The 19,043-nt window shown below is 43.3% G+C and overlaps 2 protein-coding genes and 1 non-coding gene across 5 annotated transcripts; all 3 read left to right on the forward strand.

Annotated features, from left to right (window-relative positions):
* The first annotated feature begins 558 nt into the window (after window positions 1-558).
* On the forward strand, window positions 559-3,660 carry GARIN3 (golgi associated RAB2B interactor family member 3). Its single transcript, XM_045576817.1, has 3 exons — window positions 559-1,247; window positions 2,028-2,220; window positions 2,320-3,660. The coding sequence occupies exons 1-3, from the start codon at window positions 639-641 to the stop codon at window positions 3,264-3,266; spliced, it is 1,749 nt and encodes a 582-aa protein (XP_045432773.1). The 5' UTR covers window positions 559-638; the 3' UTR covers window positions 3,267-3,660.
* A 3,314-nt stretch (window positions 3,661-6,974) lies between these two features.
* Window positions 6,975-7,077, forward strand: LOC118712002. The gene has a single exon (XR_004985929.1). It is a non-coding gene; the product is annotated as a U6 spliceosomal RNA (small nuclear RNA).
* A 5,636-nt stretch (window positions 7,078-12,713) lies between these two features.
* MED7 (mediator complex subunit 7) lies at window positions 12,714-16,466 on the forward strand. Of its 3 annotated transcripts, none has more exons than XM_036423640.2 (2): window positions 12,714-12,841; window positions 15,382-16,466. In XM_036423640.2, the coding sequence occupies exon 2, from the start codon at window positions 15,399-15,401 to the stop codon at window positions 16,098-16,100; it is 702 nt and encodes a 233-aa protein (XP_036279533.1). In that variant the 5' UTR covers window positions 12,714-12,841; window positions 15,382-15,398; the 3' UTR covers window positions 16,101-16,466. The 3 variants fall into 3 exon arrangements, with proteins under 3 accessions (XP_036279533.1, XP_045432898.1, XP_045432899.1); XM_045576942.1 differs by lacking the exon at window positions 12,714-12,841 and adding an exon at window positions 12,961-13,272; XM_045576943.1 differs by lacking the exon at window positions 12,714-12,841 and adding an exon at window positions 13,465-13,483.
* Window positions 16,467-19,043: the final 2,577 nt, after the last annotated feature.

Below are 19,043 nucleotides of genomic sequence, written 5' to 3' on the forward strand. Positions count from 1 at the left end.
AAGTCTCCACACCCTGGGAACCACTGTACGAATGGGACTCTAATTCTGATATGTAGCAGAAGCCCCTTTGGCCCATACATTCAACAACTTCCTTCGACTCCCGAGTGCCTGCCTGCACTGTGCTACTCACTGGGCACAGGGAGAACCACGTCGCCAGCACACAACCCACTTCCAGGAGTTTATCCCCAAGCAGTTTTTCAGCAAAAGCAACAAACATATTTGCAGGAAGATTATCATTGCAGGGATATCTGTAACCACAACAACAATAAAACTGGAAACAACCTGGATATTTACCAAAGCAGGGTGGTTTCATCAATTACACATCCCGGCATTTTGATTAGAAAGTACATCTAGCCTACCCAGACCCACACCCTGGCAGGGTCAGCCTGTCACCCTTGGAGATGGTGGTTTGTTGTTGTTGTTGTTTGAGGGGGGGAGGCTGGTGACCTTGCCCCAAGGGGGTGGCTGCTTGAAGGCTGGACAAAGGGGTGTGTAATAGCGACAGGTCACAAAGGACTGCCAGGGTAAGTGCAGGGGTGTAAGGAGCTGTCCGCAGAACCCTGCAGGGAGATGGGCAGTGGACTTCACTCCCACTCTCTTGGAGACTCGATTTATGGCTGTCTTCAATTCAGAGAACCATGAGCAGTGAATGCTTGCTACCTTACTACACAGCCCACAGCTACCGTTCAAAGGGCGTGTTCAATACCTCCATGGGGGACCTGCAACGACAACTGTACAAGGGAGGGGAGTATGATATTTTCAAGTACGCGCCCATGTTTGAGAGTGACTTTATCCAGATTAGCAAAAAGGGAGAGATGATTGACGTGCACAACCGCGTCCGAATGGTGACGGTGGGCATCGCGTCCACCAGCCCCATCCTCCCGCTGCCCGACGTCATGCTGCTGGCCCGGCCAACCAAAGTCTGCGAAGAGCACACCAAACGCGTCCGGTCCGCCAAGGGGAGAGGCCGCAAGCCCGCCAAGACCCTGGAGCTCACCCGGCTACTGCCTTTGAAGTTTGTCAAGATCTCCATCCACGATCGAGAGAAGCAGCAGCTGCGCCTGAAGCTTGCCACGGGTCGCACTTTCTATCTGCAGCTGTGTCCCTCTGCAGACGGGCAGGAAGACCTGTTTGGCTACTGGGAAAAACTTGTCTATCTCCTGAGGCCACCCGTGGAGAGCAGCAGCAGTACCCGGATACCACAGAGCGGGGATGCAGCGACCATAGAGGATGACAGCAGCCTATTGGTAAGCATCTGCCGAGACTCAAGATAATGGACCGGGGTGCTTTGGGGGAGCAGCTCAACACTGGTCCTACAAAGCCGCCGGTGCTCTCTGAAGCTCACTGGGGAAGTGCATCCCATTTCCAAAAGGTTCTGGGCCACCACCATGGCACTAAGCACACTGAGGAGATTCCAAGCGCTTCTCTGCGTTGTGCCACAAAGCCTGGGTTCAGAGAGACCTTAGGTATCAGCTGCTCGGGTCTCAGACGCAGGGTTGCAATCCCTTCTGTAGCCTCCAGATTGTGCTAGCCCTTCCTGAACACTTCCCCCAGCCCAGTCAGTCTCTTCTTTCCTCCGTTCCCCCTGTGACTGCCATTGCTGATTCAAGTCAGCACCACCCGCTTGGGTGCCTGCACATGTACAGTTTCTTTTAGCAGCCACTGAAATGTAAAATGTGTGACCCCTGGACCCAGCAATCCCATGTGTAAGATCTGTCTGCAGAGAGATAAGCACACATGTGCAAAAACAAACAAAAACCCCAACTGGGAGGACTGGGAATTACATCAGTGCTTCCCTTGGCGTGGGGACTGCTCACGCAAAACCAAGTTTGACAGGGATGCTGTGAATGGGAGGCTGCAGCCCAGGGGAGCTGAGACGTAAGGATCTCCAAGGTGCTTCTCCTTAGAAAAGCCCTGGAGATGCTGGGCTCCAGGGCGAGAGAGAGCGAGAGAGCAGACTGCCGTGGTCTCACTTTGTCATCTCTGCCCCCCCCCCCCCCCCCCGGTTTCTCCTCCCCTTGGCACAGACCGCAGAGTTCCGTGGAGATGGAGATCAGAACGAGGCGAGGTTTTACAATCTTTGTGATGTGTCCAGAGCCACTTCTTCCGGTTATGCTGGGGGAGAGGGAATGCCTGCTTCAACTCAGGCCAAGAAGACTCCGGGGACTGCCGAAGGAGTCTCAAAGGGGGCAAGCGCAGGCCTGGCAGTAGCAGGAACGAGCCCTAGAGCAAGCGTGGCAGCTGCGGGGGTGATAACAATCCCTGCAGCCAACACGGCAGCAGCAGGAGCGGGAACAAGCCCTAGAGCAAGCATGGCAGCAGCGGGAGTGGGATCAAGTCCTAAAGCCAGCAGGGCAGCAGCAGGAGCCAGAGCAAGTCCCACAGCAGGTGCTTTGAGCATAGCAGCATCCCAGAATGCGGGCACAGGCCACATGGACGTGGCCGTGGCTGGAGCCATCACCAAGGGTCCGGGAGAAAGTGGATCCAGCAAGGCCGCGGCAGGTGCCACCAACATATCCTCAGAGGGCACGAACGTGGCCTTGGCGGGTGCTGCCAGCTCGTCTTCATTAACAACTTCCATGGCAATGGCAGGGGCTACCAATGTCTCCCCAGCCAGCAGCACCAGCGTCACGTGCATAGTGACAACCACCAGTCCGGATGCAGAAAGAGCTGGAGGCCACGTCTCAACCTTGAAGGGTCAACGGGAAAGGAGCCCGAAGGCCTCCCAACCCAGAGCTGAATCTCGGAGGGGGAAAAAAGAAAAGAGGGAAAAGAAGGACAGACACCCTTCCACAAGGAAAAGTTCCCATCACCACAGGACAGGAGGGAACAAGTTGGTCCGGAAATCCTCGTCCCACCGGTCAACCTCTGGCCATAAAAACACAAGAGAGGACAAGAAAGAAAAGGGGGCGAGCAACATCAAGGGCAGGAGACACGGCACTCACAAGAGTTCCAGCCGCAGCTCCGCTGTGAAGGAGTCCAGGGCACCTCACAAGCTGGGGAAGAGCAGGTCTGCCAGCTCCGGTACTTTAAGTAAGAAATCCAGCAAGATCGGCTCTTTCTTCAAGAGCTTCCGAGTCACTCGTGGTTCAAAAACCGAGGTCTCGTCGCACGACAGGGAGATGGACTTCAAGGCCAAGAAGGTAGGGAAGCGCAACATCGAGGCCAAGGTAGAGAAGGCCCCGGGAGGCCGGGATCTGGAGATCACTGGCACCGTGACATCGGAGGTGTTGGAGACGATCTACATTGAGACCAAATCCAATTAGACAGGAGCCAGGCGGGCAGGAAGCTGCAGCGGAGACTTAGCCTCGCGAAAGTATCCCCAGAGAGACAGTGCCAGCGTTCTTTAATAAAGGAAACAATACACCTCCAAAAGAAATGCTGCTTTTGTTGGGCTTCCAATGTCCCCTCTCCTGGTGGTGACTTCACAGTGGTGTCTGTGATGTAAACTGTGCTAAGGCCTGAGACTCCAGCCTCTGGTCAGGCAGAACCCCACCTCTCACCCAAGTCCAACATGAGTGTCCTGTCTGGTCTCCTCCCCCTTTTGTCTTTTGGTTTCCCCAAGACAATGGCCACCAGTGACAGGTGCCGGGCAGGGAAGGACCACCACCACCAAGTCTCCATGCCCTTCCTCCTCTTCTCCCAGAAGGTCCCTGAACATATCCCTTCAGTCCATCCCACAGGCTCAGTGAAGACAGGACTCGTGTCTCCTCAAGAAATCAGTAGGGAGGAAACAAAGGATGTAGGCAGTCACAATAGTCAAGTGTATCATCCGAGTCAGGAATTGGTATCCTGAGGGCCAAATCTTGCCAAGTGCCCAGTTTTGTAAATAAAGTTTTTATTGGAACGTAGTTACAGCCGCTCACTTATATATTGTTTATGGCTGCTTTCACATTGAAGCAACAGATCTGAGCTGTTGCAACAGAGACTGTATTGTGTGCAAAGTCTATTATGTTTACTATCTACAGTAGCACTTTCCAGGAAAGGGTTTCCCACCATGGATTTAATCGAAACAATTCTCCTTTCTCTTGAGTATATACTGTGGAGAAACCCTCACAGAAGCTTGCTAGGGGACAACTGGAAGATTTTTTTAATAAAAAATTTTATAATAGCAAACCCCCAAATGTTTATCAAACAGAAGAACTGATCAATTGTGGAATATGCCTACAGTGCACATAATACAACAGCAAAAGTAAACAGCAGCTATACATGTTCGCATGGATGAACCTCATAGAAAGTTGAATAATAAAAACTAGTCAGAAAAATGAATTTAATATAGTTCCACTTGCAGAAAAGTTCAGAAACAAGATCAAGTAATATGTATTTACTAAAGGTATAGAAGAAGGCAAGGAAATGATAAACACATAATTCAGAATAGTGGATATCTATTTATAGGGTGAGAAGGAGAAGGGATAATCTGAGAGATACATACAAAGAGCTTAAAGGGAGTGGGGATGGTTCTATTAAGCAAAGGACGTGTCAACGGTAAGTTATTGTTGTACCTTTTAATTTTTATTTTATCATCTCTGAAATCAGCATGGTTTTAAACTGCTGTCAGCCAGGTGGCAGTCAAAGCTTTGAAAATACCAACCAACTTATTTTACTTATGTTTTCCTTTGGGCAAGAGAGGTAGATGACAAAATACCTAAGTATGAAAGATATCTTTCAATAAGTAGAAAAGGAAAAATTGTAAGTGACAGAAATATTCAGAATCCAGGAACATGGGAAATAGATATATGTAGAAGAATCCATAATGTAGTTTACTAATGAACCCTGTAAATTATGTGTGCATGGGAAAGGAATTTCTAAAAATAAAAAATACATACCATACATTAGAAATGAGGTGATGAATTTTTAAAAAGTCTACTTTAAAAAAGAAATTACATTGTCTTCTCAATTTAAACAAGTTGTAAATAAATTACATGAGTCTATAAAAATCATTAGGTTGTATTAACAATAGACTAGAGGCCCGTTGCATGAAATTCATGCATGGGGTGGGGGAGTCCCTCAGCCCAGCCTGCATCCTCTCCAATCTGGGACCCCCTGAGGGATGTCTGATTGCCTGTTAAGGCCCGATCCCATCACTCCCAACTGTCCTCCTCTGCTGACCTGATCACTCACAACTGCCCTCCCTTGTGATCCTGGTAGGATCTGGCCTAAACAGGCCATCAGACATTCCTCCTACAATCCAGGACTGTTGGCTCCCAACAGCTCGCCTGCTTGCCTTCCTGATTGCCCCTAACTGCTTCTACCTGCCATCCTGATCACCCTTTAACCACTTCCCTACCAGCCTGATTGATGCCTAGCGCTGCTGCTTTGCCATCCTGTTTGCCCCTAACTACCCTTCACTGCAAGCCTGGTCACCCCTAACTGCCCTCCCCTGCAGGACTGGTCCCCTCCAACTGCTCTTCCCTGCAGACCTTCCCCCCGCCCCCAACTGCCTTTCCCTGCAGGCCTCTCACCCCCAACTTTCTTCCTCTGCTGGCCTGGTCACCCCTAATTACCCTCCCCTGCAGGCCTGGTCTTTCCCAACTACCCTCCCCTACTGGCCATCTTGTGGTGGCCATCTTGTGTCCACATGGGGGCATTCATCTTTGACCACATGGGGGCAGCCATCTTGTGTGTTGGAGTGATGATCAATTTGCATATTATTCTTTTATTAGATAGGATTAGATAGGATAGAGGCCTGGTACGTGGGTAGGGACTAGCTGGTTTGCCCTGAAGGGTGTCCTGGATCAGAGTGGGGGTTCCCTTGGGGCATGGGATGGCCTGGATGAGGGGCCTGTGATGAATTGCAGACTGGCCATCCCCCACCCCCACCCCCCAGGCGACCCAAGCCGAAGCCCTGGTATCTGGAATTTATTTATCTTCTATAATTGATACTTTGTAGCCTTGAGCAGAGGTCAAGGCAGGCTAGTGCTGTGGAAACTTGGCTTCCTTCATTGCTGAGGAAACCCAAGCCTCTTGCTCTCTCTATGGCCGTTGGTTGGGTTAATTTGCACATTCACTCCTAATTGGTTGGCAGGCATGGCTTGTGGGCGTAGCAGATGTATGGTCAGTTTGCATATTACTATTTTATTAGATAGACTGAGTAAAATTGAACTTGAGAAAAATTATTCTGAGAACCATGTGTGTCTGTGTTGAGCCTGGGAGTCATCTGCCCAGCCTTGCAATTCTTTCCTCTTTCTCTGTGACAGTGGCATCTGCTAAGGCAGAAGTTGGGTTTCTAGTAAAGATTAAGGACTTCTGGAGATCGAACAAGTGTGGCAGAGATGGAGGAGGTAAGAAACCAGGTATTCTGGGAGGAGTGGTGGCTTAGGAATATCAATGGAAGCCCTGCACAATTGCTCTGATGGGCTCAAATCAGAAAATCCCATCAGATTTGTGATTTCTGATATACAGGGACCAATAGATGCTGGGGATCAAGGTGTCCTTGGAGGAGACTTTTGAAACAATGAATACTGATAGAAGTAGAGAAAGAGGCATGTTCTCAAAGACCTGAGAGGGACTTTGGGGAAGCTGCCTGGGAATGTAAGAGGTTATGGGGTAGAGGAGAGGGAAAAGGTGAACTCTTTTCAAAGCCATCAAATGTATGCTATGCTGTTACAAATGGCTTAATCTCATGATTTGTAGACCATGGCTTTATCTCTTTTCCATCTCTTGTTTTATGCACCCCCACTGCCACACCCCCAAACATTGTTTTATCAAACCTAGTTTGTCCACTATGTATGGTGTTAGCTGAGCAGACACAATTTACACAATTTACACAATTGCCACAGAAGTAAAGTGGAGGTGGGGACTTTACCAGGCACATTCTCTGTATTTCCTTTTCTACCTCCACAGTTCATCAAGAAACAGATGCGCAAATAACTACATATTTCAAAGCAACAGTCCTCTTTCCCTGGGGGAGATATCAATTCAGGCATAAAGTCAATGCACCCCATCAGATAAAGGCCAATATTTTTGACAGGTGTGTGCTTCGGCAGCACATATACTAAATCTGGAATGATACAGAGAAGATTAGCATGGCCCCTCTGCAAGGATGACATGCAAATTCATGAAGCATTCCATATTTTTAAAATAAAATATATATTTGGCAATAATGTGCATCATCATGGTAGCAATTCTGCTGAAGCAAGTGTAATGAGGAGATGGATGGCTGATTACTAACCAGTGTCCAGAATTTAAACTCTAGCATTCACACCTACATACATACAGAAGATGAGAAAGGGATCTTTTGCCAACAGCAAAATAAGATAATTCATGGAGCTGCTGTGATCAGGTGGAGTATTTCTGACAGAAGAAAGATGTACTGTTGTGGAAAGAAGCATGGTGCCTCAAGATATTGAAGGCAGTGTCAGGGTTGGAGGGCAAGAATGATGTGAGAAATGCTGGAGAACACCTGCAGGGGGCAGGGCAGGTAAAGCTTTGAGGTCCATGTAAAGAATGTTGATGTCTGTCCTTGAGTAATGAAAAACCACTGAAATGTTGTAAATAGGGGCATGACTTGGTCAAATCTGCACTTTGTAAAGGACACCATGGTCACTGTAAAGAGAAATATTTGGGGATGGGGTTGTTAATATGTGACTATGTTACTTCCTAAACCTTTGCCACAGGATCCATAAAATGAGGAGATTGGAGGGGATGTTTTGAAAGACGCCTTTCCATTTGAAATATCCATGTTGGGTGGACATTCCTTCAATGAAGGACTTGTGGCCCAGGCTGCTGGGAGTGTGTTTGGACATTGCTTTGGCTTCAGACAAATCCCTCACCCAAGGTAATTAGTCTCTGGGGCACGCAATGACTAATTGATGTGGAGTGTGAAGATCTGGCCGTCTTAGCCCAACACAGACCAACTCTCAAGGGCCATTTGACTTTGAGAGCTCTATGTGAGGCCTGCCTCACAGCTCGACTTCTTTTGTGTACTCCTGCTTTCTCCCCTTCCCTTCCACAGGTGCTGGTCCTAAGGGCACTCTTTAATAAACATCCTTTGGAATATTACTTGGCCATGAAAAGGAATATTACCATTTGAAATGGCATGGGGTGAACCTAAAGAATATTATGCTAAGTGAAATAAGTCAGTCAGAGAAAGAGAAATACCATATAATTTCACTTACATGTGGAATCTAAACAACAAAATGAATGAACAAATAAAATCGAAACAAACTCATAGATACAGAAAACATACTGATGGTTGCCAGAGGGGAGTAAGTTAAAAGGGGACTGGGTGAAAAAGGTGAAGAGATTAAGAAGTACAAATTGGTAGTTACAAAATAGTCACAGGGATGTAAAGTACAGCATAAGGAATAATCCAATCAATAATATTTTAAGAACTCTGTAAGGTGTCAGTCAGGTGGGTACTTGAATTATCGGGGAAACATTTTGTAAAGTATGATTATCTGTCCACTATGCTGCACACCTGAAATTAATTCAAAATAATATTTAAAAATAAAAAGAGCAGAAAGCAAAAACATATATTTTGGGGGAACACAATTTGCAACACTGTGTTAGTATAAAGTGCTGTGGCCACCTCTTCTGACTCCATTAACCTTGTGAAAAGAGTTGGTGATAGACATGTTCTTTCTCTCATTCTCTCTCTCTCTCTTGTAGGAATCCCACCCCCTCTTCTGAAGCACACCAGAGCCCTTACATCCTTGCTTTTTTATCCTAAACTCCAAGGGCCCTTCTTTTGCCTCTAAAACTTGTTTTCTGAGCCCACGCAGCCCAGCTGCTCACTTCTTCCACAACTCACTTCTTCTACCACTGTATCTTCTTATTTTTTTAAAAAAATTTTCTTTTTCCTTTTGTTTTTTCTTTTTTACCACTGTATCTTTCTAAATAAACTTTTGCGTCTGTTTAAAAAAAGAGATAGAGAGTTGGTGATAGCCAGGAAAGGTATAATGTGCTATATATATGGTTTTAGATGTAAATATTAAGTATATTTTCTTATTGCAAAAGTGTGCCTACTTTGGAAAGTTTAGAACATGTGGGTATGAAGAAAAGGAAACAAATATCCCATTGTTTGCCTTGATAAATCACCAATTACTTAAAAATGAACTGGTTAGACTTATGCCTCCAGAAAGATGGAGTAGACATATTTTCCCCTATTCCTCTTGTTCATACAACTAAAGGCCTAGGACATTATATGTAAAATAAACATGAGAAGACTCTGAAAGGTGGGGAGACGCAGAGAGACCTGCCAGGGACCTGAGGTGGTGAGTTCACCTCAGGAAATGAGGTGGTGAGTTCCCTAGGTTTTTATTTTTTGTTTCAGTATCCCAGATTTGGAACTGAAGAAGCTGGCAAGCCTGAAAAAAAGTCCCAACAAAAACCTTATCTCTCTAGTCTAGGGGTGTCGAACTCAATCAGAGAAGGGGCCAAAATCTAAAATCCAGCCTAAATCGAGGGCCGAATGGTTTACTGAACAGTCATAAACTGTCATTGTGATGGAAACGCAGCAGAGTGCAGTGATGACAGCGCGGTGCGGGCCACATTGCAAGGCCTGGCGGGACGGATTTGGCCCGCGGGCCTTGTGTTTGACACATGTGCTCTAGTCAAAGGACCAGGAAAGGAGCAGCCAAACAAATAAATAAATTAAAAAAAAGAAAGAAAAAAAAAGAAAATAAAGGGGGGGGGGGGGAGGCGGAAGAAAACTTTTACACAGTAACTGCTCTACTCCAGCCAAACATCTCCGAAAAAACAGTGCTCCCAACCCCCACTCAAGCAACCAATAATGTGAGAGATTTTTGAGATGATTCAAAAACAGATGATTCAAAAACAGGCATGATAACAGTATATTTACTTTTTCTCCCCTTTTGTAAGACTCTAAATCCATTTTAAGTTCTTCAGCCTGCAAGAAGAGACAACTGGTTCTCAGTGGGAGCTCATTGTCCTTCAGTGGGACCTCACTTGTGGGGCACAAATCTTTGATATAAAGTGTAAACGGGAGCTAGTTCTCAAATGCTAAGGTTACTACTGACCCCTACTGCTAAGGAATGGCGTAGCAGGCACAAGACACTGTGGCATCTCCCCTCCCATCTGCTGCACACAGACCTGGATTGTTGAGATTGTTAGTGATGAGGTCGTTTGTAACCAGGAGACAAGAACAGCAAAAACAGTGATAAGGATTTGAAACTGTACAGCAAGAAACATTGCATTAGTGATGATTCTATCTAATGTACATTGTTGAAACAATATATTTGAGCTGATAGAAATTATATGACAGAGCCCCGTCCAGGTAAGCTCAAGAGCGTCATTCAGATATGCCAAGGTTGTGGGTTCCATCCTAACAGGGTATATGTAGGAGTCAATCAATGAATGCATAAATAAGTGGAACAACAAATCCATCTCTCTCTCTCTTTCTTCTCTTTTCCCCCCTCTCTCTCATCAATCAATAAATAAAAATTTTAAAAATTATATGATAGAAACAGGATTTTGAGATGAAAAATGTAATTTGCTAATTTTCTTTTCCTATGCCTGGGCTGATCAATAAGCAGCAATATGATGTAACTGACTAATAAGAAGCTCAGGATGTTATTTATGAACCTGTCTACCAATGATAGAGGTGGTAAGGCCAACAAAATCAAAATCAAGGTAAATGGTGCTGGAACAATTTGACTCCCACGTGAAAAAAAGAGAGCAATCTCAGCTCATCTTACACAACATACATGTAAATTAACTAAAAATATACAAAATTTGACGTTATAAAACTTCTAGAAGAAAACACAAGGGAAAATCTTTGTGACCATGCCTTAGACAAAGATGTCTTGGCTAGGACACAAAAGGCATATGAACCATAAAAGAAAACACTCTTAAGAAAATGAAATCATCCAGGACCGGTTTGGCTCAATGGATAGAGCGTCGGCTTGGGGACTGAAAGGTCCTAGGTTCGATTCCGGTCAAGGGCATATATCTTGGTTGCGGGCATATCCCCAGTAGGGGGTGTGCAATTGGCAGCTGATCGATGACTCTCTCTCATCGATGTTTCTGACTCTCTATCTCTCTCCCTTCCTCTCTGTACAAAAATCAATAGAATATATTTTTTTTTAAAAAAAGAAAAGAAAATGAAATCATTAACCACAGGTTTTTATTTTTATTTTTGGTTAATTCTCACCTTATTTTTTCCATTGATCTTTACAGAGTGAAAGAAAGGGAGGAGGGGACAGAGAGAGAGAGAAACATCGATGTGAAAGATACACATTGGTTGGTTGCCTCCCGCATGTGCCCCTGCAGAGTCTGGGGATCAAACTTGCAACCGAGATATATGCCCTTGACCAGAAATTCAACTGTAAACGTTTCTGTCTGTAGACTGATGCTCTAACCAAAAACGGCCAAGGCACCACCGAATTTTTTTTTAAAGAATAGATTTATTGCAGTATAATTTATATATAGTAAAATTAACGCCAGGTGTATCATTCTATGAGTTTTGATAAATATGTACTTCCATATAACCACCATCACCAGAATTATGATACAGAATATTTTCATCTGCCCAAATAAATTCTTTTCTGCCCCTGCTGTGTTCCTTCTTCTCCCTTCAACCCCAGTCCCTAGTAACTACTGATCTGATTGCTGTTCATGTGCAAAATTTTGCCTTTTTCTGGATGTCATAGAAATAGAATCTGACAACATATAGATTTTCATGCCTGGCTTCTTTCTTTCTCTTAGCATACAACTTTTGAGGTCCAACAGTGTTGTTGCATGTATCATCCTATTTACAGATGAGGCGTATTCCATTGAATGGAGGTACCATAATTCATTTATTCATTTGCCAGTTAATGGACATTTGGGTTATTGTCAGTCCTATAAACATCTATATACACGTCTTTGTACGTATGGACATATGTTCTCAGTAACTACATAGGAATGGGATTGCTGGGCCCTGTAATTGTTACATGTTTAACTATATCAGAAAGTGTCAAGCAGATTTCTAAAGAGGCTGTATCATGTTTTAGTTCTGCCAGCAAACTATGAGAGTCAGTGGCAGCGACCTATGGTTGACATTTTGAATACTCCAAAAGATGTTTTAAAAAATGAAATCACAGAATCTTATTTTAATTAGGTAAATTTGAGAACTTTTTAAAAATCAGAATAACATCTTTTTTTTAATGTGCACCATGCTCTCATAAGTTGCCCACGAATTTAGAAATTTGTGACACTTCTAATGAAAATAACCTTTCAAATAAATCTTTACATCTGGTTTCTTTTTTATTTTGTTAATTTGCTGCCTGGGAATAGAATAGACATCTCTGAATTTCTAAATGAAAATAAAAGTCAGTGGATGGTGAAGAAATGGAAATTAGAAATATATTACTCATTGCCAATCATGGTCACAAATATTTCCAGATTAAAAAACCATTTAAATAGTATATAAAATCCAATCTAATTCGTTTAAAATTTATTTTTGACGGTGGGGAGTCGACATCACTTAAAAAAGTATCTGCTCATCCATACTTTCTAACCATTATGGAAGGCTTGTAGATAGATGCCTTGTTTCATTTTAAGCATTAAAAAAAAAAAAACCACGAAAGGCAGCTACCAGCTGCTACTTTTTAGGGGCAGAAAGTAGAGGTACTATCTCACTTTAACGCCCCCTGGCGACCATGCCACCGCATTGCAGAAAGATGGAGGGGGGCAGGCCGGAAAGACGGGGGGAAAAGGGGGGCGAGGAGAGAAAATGTACGCGCAGGCGCAATAGCGAGCCAGTGGTGTGAGGCGGGACAAGTCTCGGCTAAAGAACAGCTCTTTCAGCCAATAAAGAGACAGCGTCACCGACTTCTTCCCGGAAGTCGCGTTTCCCAGGCGTGGGACCCGCCGTTGCCAGAGTAAACGCAGTTCTGAGGTGAGTGGGCGGCGACGTTTTGGGGCTCCGTTCGCCTCGCCTTCCTCTTTCCCGGACCCCGCAGCCTCGTTAGGGCCGGCTGGGGATGGGGGGGACCTGGGGCGGGGCGCGCTGGCTCCCTCAGCCCAGGCGGCCCTCGGCGTGGCTCCCCGGCCGGCGGGCTGGGGCTGCCTCCGTCCGTCCGTCCGTCCGTCCGTCCGTGTGGGGCGGCCGGGCCGGGCTGCGGGTTCGGGCGTCCCCACCGGACCTCCCGCTGAGCTTCCCGGGTTGGGATGGGGAAGAGGTGGCTCCCGAGCCCAGTGGTCCCGTCGCTCCTCTGGAGAGGTCTCACAACTGCCCTGTCGCAGCCACATTTGCGGTAGAAGAAGTGGGTCCCTGTGGGCTGCGACCTGGCGTTGGTTTCACTAAAAGACCGCCATCGCTGTGAAAAGGTCAGTCCGGAGAAGGGAGGGTTCAGTAACCCCCATTTCCCTAGGATGCCAGGGTCCTCCGTACAGCCGGGAGCCTCGCGGCTCCTGGCTGAGGCTGGCGGCGGGCGGCTCAGAGGACCGAGGGTTCGAATCCCTGCTCTGGACCGTGTGCCAGTCTTTGGTGCCAGAACTTCCCCTCATGGAGATTCGGGATCCTTGTCTGTAACGTGAGGTTAGTACTTAACTCAGTACTAACTCAGAGTGGTTAGGCAGATTAAGTAAGAGGGGATGTATCTGTCTCTTTCCCTCTGCCTTCCTCTCTAAAAATTACAGCATCTTAAAACAAAGTGTATTAGCCTGATTATTTTCCCTTTATTTATATTTTTTAAAATTTATTGATTTTATTGAAGGGGGGGGGGGGATAGAAGTGCTGATTTGTGTTCCACTTAATTTTGCATTCATTGGTTGATTTTTGTATGTTCCCTGACTGGAAATTGAACTTGCAACTTAGCATATCAGGATGACATTAACCCCAACTGAGTTATCTGGTCAGGACATCCCAACTTTATTTAACAATTGCATTTTCCTTGCCATCTTGCCATCTTCTGCTATATCCTTCTTTAAGGTAGTTTTTTTGTTTGTTTGTTTTTTGTTTTTGAGAGATTCACTCAATGGACCTTTATTGAGGACCTAGCACCTTTTAGGCATTGTTTGAGGTGCAGCTTGGTAGAGTTGTGAACAAGACAGGCAATTCCTGAAGTCATGGTGCTCCTGGGAAATGGAGTCAGAAAATAATGTTTTTAAAAAATAGAAATTTCTAGTTTTTGCCCTTTGTTAGCTTGTAAGCATTTTATCCCAGAAAAATGAGATTGCCTGTTATTTTGCTTATACTTTGCTAAATTGAATTTTTAGATTTATTTTTATTAAATTTATTGGGTTGACATTGGTTCATGACATTATGTAAGTTTCAGGAGTACATCCTTATAATTTTACTCCACTGTGTGCCTACCACCCAAAGTCTAGTCTCTATGTATTTGACCCTTTAACCTTACTGCCCTTTCCCACCCTCCTTTCTCTCTGGTAACCACCATTCTGTTGTGCTATATTTATTTTTGGTAGTCAGATCTATTGGTCTTTTGTAGTAGCCTTAAAATTTGTAGTTATTTTTTTGGTAGATTGTAAGTAATACTGGGATGGAGGTAGTGTTTTTTATTTATCCTTGAAAGGTAGTATAATGTAGTGTTTGAGATCTTGAGACTCTGGACCCATCCTCTATTACTTACTCTGTGACTTTACACAAATGGCTCAACCACTTGTTTCATCTCTAAAATGGAAAGAGCACCTTTCTTTTCTCGGATTTCTCACAACCACGAGAAAAGTATTTAGAATAGTTCCTGGCATATACTAATTTGCACTCAAATTTTATCTATCATCATAATAATCATCCCTGGATACTCATTGTCATATATTAAATATATATATGAAAGAATGAACATACATTAAGGATGTTTGTACCTCCAACTTCTCTGATTTGGAGCCCTCTTGAAATGAAGCTGCTCAACAAATATTTATGAAACTTCTATGTGCAAGACTGTGGACATAGCAAGAACTATGATAGACAAAATTTTTCCCTTTATGGAGCTTATTGTCTGGTTGGGGAGACAAATCAGATATGGAGAATAAACACTCCTGTCTCATTGATTCTCAGCCATTGTGGCTTGGTGGAGACTCAGGAAAGTTCCATTGATGTCCTTTGAACTTCACAAATTCCAGTATAAAACTACCTCCAGTATATTATTTGCCATCTTTCATGTTAGATGGTGTTTTATATCTTGAAAAACCTGATTAAGATCAGTCTAAATGAGCACAATTTTCTTTATAGATGAAAATATACTGCAGCATATTTTTTGTGGTGCTGAAAATATTATGTGGAGAAAGAAAGTACTTGGATAATAGAAAAGGATCACAACCTTTCCCTGTTATAAATGTTAGTTTTAGAAACCACGGAGATCGTTTTGTTCTGGGCCCCCAACTGCTAGGGCGAAAAAAGAAAAATATTCTGTCTTTAGTCACCCAATGTGACAGGTTTGTTTTGTAGAGGTCCTCTAAATCTTTGGTCTATTTTTGTAGGTTCTTGATCTTCCACCATGGGTGAGCCACAGCAAGTGAGTGCCCTTCCACCACCTCCGATGCAATACATCAAGGAGTATACAGATGAAAATATTCAGGAAGGACTAGCTCCCAAGCCTCCACCTCCAATAAAAGACAGTTACATGATGTTTGGCAACCAGTTCCAGTGTGATGATCTTATCATCCGCCCTTTAGAAAGTCAGGGCATCGAACGGCTTCATCCTATGCAGTTTGATCACAAGAAAGAACTGAGAAAACTGAATATGTCTATCCTTATTAATTTCTTAGACCTCTTAGATATATTGATAAGGAGCCCTGGGAGTATAAAGCGAGAAGAGAAACTGGAAGATCTTAAGCTGCTTTTTGTACATGTTCATCATCTCATAAATGAATACCGACCTCACCAAGCAAGAGAGACCCTCAGGGTCATGATGGAGGTGCAGAAACGTCAACGCCTTGAAACAGCTGAGAGGTTTCAAAAGCATCTGGAAAGAGTCATTGAGATGATTCAGAATTGCTTGGCTTCTTTGCCTGATGATTTGCCCCATTCAGAAGCAGGGGTAAAAGTAAAAACTGAACCAATGGATGCTGATGATAGCAACAATTGTGCTGGACAGAATGAACAAGAAAGAGAAAGTTCAGGTCATCGGAAAGACCAGATTATAGAGAAAGATGCTGCCTTGTGCGTTCTAATTGATGAAATGAATGAAAGACCATAAAGGATTTTTTGTTATTTTTCTTTTTTCCTTTCCGTAAATAGCATTATATATTAGTTAATTTGCTCTTGGAGAGTCTTAAAAGAGATGAATAGGAGTTATGTAAACAGCTTCACTCTCCAACTTCATCGATTATGAGGTATCACAGGCAGTAATTTCATTTTATGGCAAACATAAGCAATGAGTGTGACTGCACTAAGAGTAATCAACTTAAAAAGCAAAGTGCTGCTGTTGAATGGAATATTCCTGTTTTTGGAGTTGCACTAAACATTGAAGATAATCCTTAGTAATAGCAAATTTTCATCCTTGGAACATAGACTTGTTATTTGCGTTAAGAATGATAAATAAATAAAAAATATCAAGTAGTATGAATATGAAATTGTGAAATCTTTATATTTTACTTAAAAATTTGCTTACTCTCTAAAGTATTATAACATATTAACTACATAAGAGGAATTCTATAGAATTATAAAATAGTAATTTTATTTTTCCTCTTGACTGTACCTGTAAATACACTGTGTCAAACAGTCTTGGCCCTATCCTGGATGAGTCCCTTAACTTTTTTTAGTCAATTAGATAAGTCCTTAAAAAAACAAAAAACAAAACAAAAAAAATATATATATATATATATATATATATATATATGTATATATATATATTATTGATTTTTTACTGAGAGGAAAAGAGAGGGATAGAGAGAAACATCAGTCAGCTGCCTCCTGCAAACCCCCTGCTGAGGATGTGCCCACAACCAAGGTATATGCCCTTGACTGGAATCGAACCTGGGACCTTTCAGTTTGCAGGCAGACACTCTATCCACTGAGCCAAACTGGTTTTGACAGATAAGTCCTTTGATCACTTTTAATTGCAACCACTTATTTTAGTAATTAAAATGTTTAGGTAGTTAATGGTACATTTCCTTTAAAATTCAGTTCATACTTGTTTAAAGCTGGAAGCCTGCAATGGGAAGGGAGTTTGGTGGCAGAGACTGTTAGATGTTTTCTTGCCTCACGCCAGATCTACTAAATCAAACTCCAGCAGTGGTATACAAAAAGCTGTGATTTAATAAGCCCTTGGATGATTCTGCTACAAATAATCAAAATTTAAGTATCAGTGTTAAAAAAAAATCACTAATAAAGGTAATGCCTTTTCCCAGATGTAAACTTCATATTTTCCTGTCCCTGGTTTCCAGTATACCATCCTCATCATTACTCTATTAAGGTCCTCAGCTCTAGAGCAGGCAAAAACCAGTTTAAGTGACCACAGGTCAATTCTATATGTGAAACATTCATTCTCTTTAGAAATCTTTGGAGTGTAGGCTGTTCTCAAGTAGATTGCCCCGCCCCCCCCCTTTTTTTTTTTCTGGCATGTATTTGGGGTGGATTGTTGGGCTCCAGAGGACACAGGCCAGACGTAAGTTTTCAATGAAGGGGAAGGGATACTCCATTCTCTTCTGGGAGAGCAAGCTAGACATTGCATAACACTTGAGCAGCTCTCAAAAGAAATCTGGTTACGTATTTGCCCTCAACCCTTTTATAATCTTAAAGATGTTGGGCTAAAAAGGTACAAAGCCAATTTTTGGCTGTTTTGCAAATCCTTGCAAGGAAAAGAAACCTAATTGAGTCACGCTGTTACAAGAGCTACAACATAATTTATATATTAATTTGTGTTTGGAGAGAGGATTAAGGGATTTAAATTCCATAAGCAATCTTAAATTCTGACATTGAGAGGATCTGATTTTGTAGGTCTTTTAAAAGAATTTTGATGTTAACTATTTCAATGATATAAAGTAGCACAAGATCTGATAGTTATAAGTTTAAAAGCTTATATGGTTCTGGCCAACGTGGCTCAGTGGTTAAAGTGTCAGCCTACACACTGGTTTAGTGTTTGATTCTTGGTAAAGGGCATGTACCTTGGGTTGCAGGCTTGATCCCACTCTTACTTGGGAGTGTGTGGGAGGCAGCCATTAGATGTGTCTCTCTCACATTGATGTTTTTCCCATATAGGTTTTAAGTTTCCCCTCCCTGATACCTTGGGCAACACACTAGATTTCAAGGTCCCCCTTTTATATTGTGGCTTTTCCCTGAATGTATGAAAACATCTGACAGTTTTATCTTGGCAAGGCCAACGGAAAGAATTTGTTTTATCCTAAATCTGATTGAAAGTCAAAAGCAAACATATATAGGGCTTTGTCGACACTGTTCTAATAACTACATAGTCATTTCATCCTCACAACAACCCAACGAAATCAATATAATTTTTATACCCATATTACAGATGAGGAATCAGTTGCTCTGAGAGGTTATGTAATTTACCCAAGGTTACCAAGACAGTGAGTGGCAGAGCTAGGATTGAAAATTTCTACTCTCAAAGGCAAAACAGCCTGGCTGGTGTGAGTCAATGGTTGAGCATTAACCCATGAATCAAGAGGTCAAGGTACATGCCTGTATTTTGAGCTCAATCCCCAGTAGAGGGCGTGTAGGAGGCAGCTGATTTATGTTTCTGTCTCATCAATGTTTCTACCTATCCTCCCTTCCTCTCTAAAATCAATAAAAACATATGTATTTTTAAAAACAAAGAAGGACCAAAACTGGTTTGGCTCAGTGGATAGAGCGTCGGCCTGCCGACTGAAAGATCCCAGGTTCTATTCCGGTCAAGGGCATGTACCTTGGTTGCGGGCACACCCCAGTTGGGGGTGTGCAGGAGGCAGGCTGATCAATGTTTCTCATCAATGTTTCTAACTATCTCCCTTCCTCTCTGTAAAAAAAGCAATAAAATATATTTTTATAAAAATGAAGGGAAAAGACAAAAAAAAAAAAGCCAAAGCACTTAACCTCCATACTTCACCACTTCTCTACTGCAACCTACAGTTAATAATATTAGGTAGTAAGTAGTGGAGCTAAGATGAGAATTCAACATTTTTACCATATAAAGTCCATACTCTTA

This window comes from Pipistrellus kuhlii, unplaced genomic scaffold, assembly GCF_014108245.1.
Source record: "Pipistrellus kuhlii isolate mPipKuh1 unplaced genomic scaffold, mPipKuh1.p scaffold_m20_p_8, whole genome shotgun sequence".
Lineage (NCBI taxonomy): Eukaryota > Metazoa > Chordata > Mammalia > Chiroptera > Vespertilionidae > Pipistrellus > Pipistrellus kuhlii.